General features: G+C 53.0%; 1 protein-coding gene across 1 annotated transcript in view; it reads left to right on the top strand.

The window, feature by feature from the left end:
- Arhgef10l (Rho guanine nucleotide exchange factor 10 like) overlaps positions 1–7,581 on the top strand; it is a 129,686-nt gene that overhangs the window by 71,548 nt on the left and 50,557 nt on the right. Inside the window, exons 10-13 of the mRNA XM_036178627.1 lie at positions 488–572; positions 3,843–4,008; positions 4,403–4,530; positions 5,750–5,850. Coding sequence (XP_036034520.1) covers positions 488–572; positions 3,843–4,008; positions 4,403–4,530; positions 5,750–5,850 — 480 coding nt within the window. The remainder of the gene's footprint in view (positions 1–487; positions 573–3,842; positions 4,009–4,402; positions 4,531–5,749; positions 5,851–7,581) is intronic.

The following is a 7,581-nucleotide window of genomic DNA, read 5'->3' as shown; positions in this document are numbered from 1 at the left end:
CAGCAGTAGCCTCAGGCGGCACTTGTTGGCAGAGTGGATCTCCTCCTCCTTCACTCGCATCAGCCGCTGCAGGGCCAGGCACCAGTCTTGGGCCACAGTTGTGTTCAGATTCTAGTGTTGGGGAGGAAAGGGGTCACCACCGTCTCCTGACTCCCCCCAAACCACACAAGTCCTACCACAGTGACAGCACCCAGGGCAATGGGATAATTTAGCCACACAGGAGGCAACCCACCTATACTTGGACTTCCCAGCCCTGGATGAGAGCCCACCCAGCTGTTGCTTCCTCCAAGAGGGACACCCTCCTAACCGGATGCTCTGCAGCCTGGGGCAGAGGCTAGGGAGGATCTGTAAGACCTCCAACTACTGCACAAAGCCAGATGTATGCAAAGGCTTCTGAGAGGGTCAGGGGATCCCAGCCTTTACCACTGCTCCCTGCTCAGAGCCAGGGCACACAGGAGCACATGTGGGACCCCCTGACCACCCCCAGGGCACCCACCTGATAAGTACCATGCAGGTACTGACAAGCAGGGTGATCTGCTCTACCACTGCGCCACTGCATCCACGCCTCTCAGGTCCTTAGCTCGAAACGCCGCCCATACACCTTGTCTGGTAGAGAAGACACCGACTCAGCCTTAGGGCTGGGGGAGGTAAGCATCTGCCGACAGGGAAAAGTAAGCCATGTCCATAGAGAAGAGGCATTGTCAATACTGGAGGAGACATGACCAGGGAGAGGTCCCACATGGGACGGTGACACAGTCGTACTCAGGCTCACAAGGACTGTAAGACTAAACCAGCAGTGCTTAGAGAACTGAGGAGCCTACCCCAGGCCAGAATGTGACAGGTAAGCTAGAGAAGAGCAAGTGCAAAGGTACTGAGATTTATAGCAGCCCGCGAACAGCAAACTGTTCAATGACATATGGGGACCTGCTATGCAGAGCAGGCAGGGTCCCTGCTCTTATGGGCGTTAGGACCCAGGCAGATGGGCAGAGAGCAAGGGAGGGGAGGGGATTAGCCAGAAGGTAGAAAATGCTTGGGAGAAAGGTACCAGTGTGATGATCCAATGGTGGGGACTGAATAGGCCTAGAGTTCCAATGGTGATATAAATACAGAAGATGGGTGGGTAGCAAGAGATACCGTGAGAGAGATGGGCAAGACCATGCAGAGAAGTCCTTGGGTGTCACCTTGGGAACAGATGGCACATGCTAGGCCATGGTTTCTCAGGCTACGTAAGGTTGCTGAGTCCTCTTTCTGGGTCATCCCACGCCCCCTGGATATTGTGACTTTAATCGCATTCTGCTGCATGAGGTCAGGGCTTTTGAGGATTCAGGGGCTGAGTGGAACTGCATAAAGGCCCATGGGGAGCCAGCAAAGAGCAGGGGCACACGGTATGGTAATGACGCACTGACAGAAAGAAAATGCCCAAAGGATGCACTGGTGGGAAGACGGGGCTCCACATAAGTCACCCTGCAGGATGGGGGCGGAGAACCCACTCACGGGAAAGATGCTGCATCTATACTGTGAGCAGTCTGGGTTCAACAAAACAAAATGTCATCTGTCACAACAATTAATACTGTAGATGGGAATTTTATTATTGTTCTATAGTGTTATTTTTTATCTAGTTGGTGTTTTTGTTTGGATTTCACTGTTATTCAAGGGCTAAAAGCACATGTGTTAAATTCAAGGAACTTTCTGTGTGTCCATATTTGCACAATAATACAATAAAAAAATTATCTAAGGTCAACCAAGAATCTACAGAGCCTCACTCTCTTTTCAAGGGGGTCAGGCTTGGGGAACACGGCTGCGGGGGGGGGGGGGAGGACAGAGTCGGGGCAACAGGGTTCCCAGAACCACAGCTTGGGATGGGCAAGAAGAAGAGACTCGAATGGGGGTGAAGGCACCCAAGAGGGGCGCCCCACTCTCCTGCCTCACCCACAGTGATACTACTGCCTCAGAGGCCAGAACAGCTGTCACAATCAAGCCTCAAAATTTCCGGAGTTTCGGGAGCCAGTGAGGCAAGCACCCAGGCAGGGCTGTGGGCAGAGTGGTGGTGGGGAGGGAAGCGAAACTCGAGTGCCTTTTGTTCGTGGAAGGTACGGTGTGCCGTACTCCACTCAGCCAGGCCTGCGGCTTAGTATCTCTGGGCCTCAGGCCCTGGCTGAAACCAAGGTTCCATCTCTCGCTCTCGCAGTAAACATAATCTGGAACTCCTCACAAAGCTTGGAGGTGTGTCTCCTAGGCAATTCTAGAGCCTGTCAACCAGGCAATTCTAGAGCCTGTCAAGTTGGCAGTACTTACCAGTGTGACTGACCAGTGGTTACAATGGAACCTTGGTTTCAGCCAGGGCCTGAGGCCCAGAGATACTAAGCCGCAGGCCTGGCTGAGTGGAGTACGGCACACCGTACCTTCCACGAACAAAAGGCACTCGAGTTTCGCTTCCCTCCCCACCACCACTCTGCCCACAGCCCTGCCTGGGTGCTTGCCTCACTGGCTCCCGAAACTCCGGAAATTTTGAGGCTTGATTGTGACAGCTGTTCTGGCCCTCTGAGGCAGTAGTATCACTGTGGGTGAGGCAGGAGAGTGGGGCGGCCCCTCTTGGGTGCCTTCACCCCCATTCGAGTCTCTTCTTCTTGCCCATCCCAAGCTGTGGTTCTGGGAACCCTGTGTCCCCGACTCTGTCCCCCCCCCCCCCCCCCGCAGCCGTGTTCCCCAAGCCTGACCCCCTTGAAAAGAGTGAGGCTCTGTAGATTCTTGGTTGACCTTAGATAATTTTTTTATTGTATTATTGTGCAAATATGGACACACAGAAAGTTCCTTGAATTTAACACATGTGCTTTTAGCCCTTGAATAACAGTGAAATCCAAACAAAACACCAACTAGATAAAAAATAACACTATAGAACAATAAATAAAATTCCCATCTACAGTATTAATTGTTGTGACAGATGACATTTTGTTTTGTTGAACCCAGACTGCTCACAGTATAGATGCAGCATCTTTCCCGTGAGTGGGTTCTCCGCCCCCATCCTGCAGGGTGACTTATGTGGAGCCCCGTCTTCCCACCAGTGCATCCTTTGGGCATTTTCTTTCTGTCAGTGCGTCATTACCATACCGTGTGCCCCTGCTCTTTGCTGGCTCCCCATGGGCCTTTATGCAGTTCCACTCAGCCCCTGAATCCTCAAAAGCCCTGACCTCATGCAGCAGAATGTGACATTAAAGTCACAATATCCAGGGGGCGTGGGATGACCCAGAAAGAGGACTCAGCAACCTTACGTAGCCTGAGAAACCATGGCCTAGCATGTGCCATCCTGTTCCCAAGGTGACACCCAAGGACTTCTCTGCATGGTCTTGCCCATCTCTCTCACGGTATCTCTTGCTACCCACCCATCTTCTGTATTTATATCACCATTGGAACTCTAGGCCTATTCAGTCCCCACCATTGGATCATCACACTGGTACCTTTCTCCCAAGCATTTTCTACCTTCTGGCTAATCCCCTCCCCTCCCTTGCTCTCTGCCCATCTGCCTGGGTCCTAAGTCCCATAAGAGCAGGGACCCTGCCTGCTCTGCATAGCAGGTCCCCCATATGTCATTGAACAGTTTGCTGTTCGCGGGCTGCTATAAATCTCAGTACCTTTGCACTTGCTCTTCTCTAGCTTACCTGTCACATTCTGGCCTGGGGTAGGCTCCTCAGTTCTCTAAGCACTGCTGGTTTAGTCTTACAGTCCTTGTGAGCCTGAGTACGACTGTGTCACCGTCCCATGTGGGACCTCTCCCTGGTCATGTCTCCTCCAGTATTGACAATGCCTCTTCTCTATGGACATGGCTTACTTTTCCCTGTCGGCAGATGCTTACCTCCCCCAGCCCTAAGGCTGAGTCCGGTGTCTTCTCTACCAGACAAGGTGTACCTGGGCCCGCCGCGCCTCTTCCAGGAGCTACAGGACCTGCAGAAGGACTTGGCAGTGGTAGAGCAGATCACCCTGCTTGTCAGTACCCTGCATGGTACTTATCAGGTGGGTGTGGCCCTGGGGGTGGTCAGGGGGCATCCCCACATGGTGCTCCTGTGTGCCCTGGCTCTGAGCAGGGAGCAGTGGTAAAGGCTGGGATCCCCTGACCCTCTCAGAAGCCTTTGCATACATCTGGCTTTGTGCAGTAGTTGGAGGTCTTACAGATCCTCCCTAGCCTCTGCCCCAGGCTGCAGAGCATCCGGTTAGGAGGGTGTCCCTCTTGGAGGAAGCAACAGCTGGGTGGGCTCTCATCCAGGGCTGGGAAGTCCCAAGTATAGGTGGGATTGCCTCCTGTGTGGCTAAATTATCCCATTGCCCTGGGTGCTGTCACTGTGGTAGGACTTGTGTGGTTTGGGGGGAGTCAGGAGACGGTGGTGACCCCTTTCCTCCCCAACACTAGAATCTGAACACAACTGTGGCCCAAGACTGGTGCCTGGCCCTGCAGCGGCTGATGCGAGTGAAGGAGGAGGAGATCCACTCTGCCAACAAGTGCCGCCTGAGGCTACTGCTGCCTGGGAAGCCCGACAAGTGAGCAGGCATCTGGGAGGGAGGGGTGCTGTGATGAGAGAGTCCACACCCACTGTGGACCAGGCGCTTGGCTAGCACCTGGCACACAGCAGGTACTCAGCAACGAATGCAGGAATGTATGGAGGTCTTGCTGACACCCCGGGTCAGCTTGGCTCTCTGTTGGCAGACTCACTCAGTCTCCAGTTAGCCCGCTGTGGCTTACCTTCTTCTCTCTCCTCAGCCCATGGCCTCCTGGGTCCTCTTCATAGACCCAGCCTCCCCAGTTCAAGGTCCTCTGTTCACAAGATTTACCACAGGGGCTGTGGGACATGCTCCCCCCACCCCGTAAAAGCAGTCCTGAGGCAGTGATCGACAGGGAAAGGGGTCCAGTTGGCCCTCTTCCAGCTCTGCAGGGTGTGCCTCAGTATCCCCTCTTTATGAGCAAGGAAGTGAGGTCAGAGGGACAGGGACAGGCTCAGAAACAGGGAAGTGCTCGCTGCTCAGGGGTGGGCCTCTGGGTGGGGGAAGATGGAGACCGGCTGGCATCAGTTGCGGGGGTGCGGGAAGAGAGAGCAGTATCCTCGTGTCTGAGTGTGGGAGTCTGCAGCTTGAGCTCCAATCCATGTTGTCCCCTTCCCTGCTCCTGATTCCTCTCTGCCCAGCACCCTAGATTGTGAGAGACACAACCTTGCCCACCTTCTGGGGGGGCCTGGGTTACTCACAGGACTCTAAAGGACCCCAGCCCTAAAGGCCACCTCCGACCAGCTTCTCTGTCTCTTCTCCTTACCCCTTCCCTCCCATCCATCCTCCCATCTCCCTCCCTCCCTCCTTCCTCTTTTCCTTACTGTGTGTGTCCACTCTGCAACCATCTCCTGAGTGACTGCCCCGTGTCAGGTGCTGGGGACAGACAATGTGAGGTCCTTTCCTCCAGCTGACGAGGCCCATGGAATCCTGGCAGGTGGTGATGCCAGGACCTTAGCTGGGCATAAAGCCAGGGCTGTTGGAGGTCTGGGACTGGGCTGCCAAGAAAGGCTTAGCTCCTCTAGCCAGGGGCCCCCTGACCATCACAGAGGGTGGAAGGAGGTCTCCCTAAGCGGGTGGAGCTTTGCCAGGCTACAGGCCTCCCTCCACCTCCAGGAACATGGGTTGGAAAAGAGCTAAAGCCTTCCAAGTCCTTCCGGGGAGCTAAGCCTCTGTACCAGTCACTCATGGGGGACCTGCCTCATCTCGCCCTCCACAGGTCTGGCCGTCCCATCAGCTTCATGGTGGTCTTCATCACACCGAACCCCCTGAGCAAGATTTCCTGGGTCAACAGGTTACACCTGGCGAAGATTGGACTCAGTGAGTACAGCCCAGGGCAGGTGTAGGGAGGGAGATTGAGGGTGTGAGCGCAAGGTGAGGCAGGGATATTTCCCAGTGGGAGGGGGGTCAAGCTATGCAGAAATGCCTGGAGCCCAGTTCTGACCCTTGGACCAGTCACTTTCTCTCTACCTCCTCTCTGAGTTATTGGAACTTGACACAGTGAATTAGCAGCTACCAGGGCCCTGGTGAGGGAGGGAATGCTTAGGGCCAAGTCTGCCTGGTACACGGAGGTGATAGCTGCCTGCCTGCTAACCAGCTACTGTGGAAAGTACACACCGGTGGTACCTAACTGCGACCGAAGTACGGGAAAATAAACAAGTAAATACCAGGTTGGAGTCAGCTGATCTTAGCCAAAGGTCTCCTTACTGCCCAACATGGTGGCATATGCAATAATCCTAGCACTTGGGAGGCCGAGGCAGGAGGATTTGGGGTTCAAGGCCAGTCTTAGCTGCAGAGCAAGGCTAAGACCAGTTTGGGCTACATGAGACCCTGGGCTCAAAAAACTCAAATAAACCAAAAATAAAACCAAAACCTCCTTATGGCTGTTTCCTCCTATGCACCTATTAGTACTAACAGAGATAAGTAAATGGGTATTTATGGGATGCTTCTGATGTAGCACACACTTGCAAAATCCCACATCCGTCCTTGTTCACAAGCTCCCTGTGGTAGGTCTGTTGAGACCTTTTCCACTGAGGACTCAGGCCCAGGATGGTTCAGTGATTTTTGTGAAGTTGCATGGCTGGATGGGGTAGAATTAGGATTCAGACACTGGGCATTGTGCCCCTGGAACCTAGGCCACCACCCTGTCCCTCTGCCCCACCCCCACCATATTCACATGCTCTGGGTTGTAATGACTTCATCTGTTTGTTTTGTGACTTGGCATCTTAGACAGTCAGAAGTGCTGTACGACAGAAGTCCAGCTGATACTGGGACCATTTCTTTACCTTTACTGTGTATGGGATGTTTTTATAGATGTTACTTTTTAATCTTTGTTTTATATATGGGTATTTTGCCTGCATGTATGACTGTGCACCACATGCATTCATACAGCATTCTCAGAGGCCAGAAAAAGTTACCGGATCCCCTGGAACTGGAGTTACAGGTGGTTGTGAGCCACCATGTTGGTGCTGGGAATCAAACCCAGGTCCTCTGGAAGAGCAGCTGGTGCTCTTAACCACTGAGCCATCTCTCCAGCCCTTCCAGTAGGTTTAGAAAACATTTCTGAATCAGGGGTCAGGGCCCTTGTCATTTGGCTTTCATTCATTAAAAAAACCTTATTCAGTTGCCTCATTATAGTATTTTTATTTTATTTTATTTTATTTTTATTTTTTGGAGACAGGGTTTCTCTGTGTAGCCTTGGCTACTGGCTGTCTTAGACTCATTACAGTAATGTGTGTGTGGTGTGTGTGTGTGTGTGTGTGTGTGTGTGTGTGTGTGTGTGTGTGCATTTGTGTAGAGGCCAGAGGCCAGCCTAAGATGTTGTTCCCCAGGCACCATCTACTTTAAAAAATAAAACTGTGTGAGTGTTGTCTGCGCACCACTTGTGTGCCTTGTGCTTGCATAGGTCGAAGAAGATGCGGAATCTCCTGGAACTGGTGGTATGGGTGGTTGTGAGCCACCATGTGGGTGCTGGGAACGGAATTTGGGGGCCTCTGGAAAAGCAGGCAGTGCTCTTAATCACTGAGCCACCTCACCAGCTCCCACTTTTTT

Source organism: Onychomys torridus, chromosome 2, assembly GCF_903995425.1.
Source record: "Onychomys torridus chromosome 2, mOncTor1.1, whole genome shotgun sequence".
NCBI classification, from domain to species: domain Eukaryota; kingdom Metazoa; phylum Chordata; class Mammalia; order Rodentia; family Cricetidae; genus Onychomys; species Onychomys torridus.
Note: the sequence above shows the minus strand (reverse complement) of the source record. Positions and strands in the feature narration are given on the sequence as shown.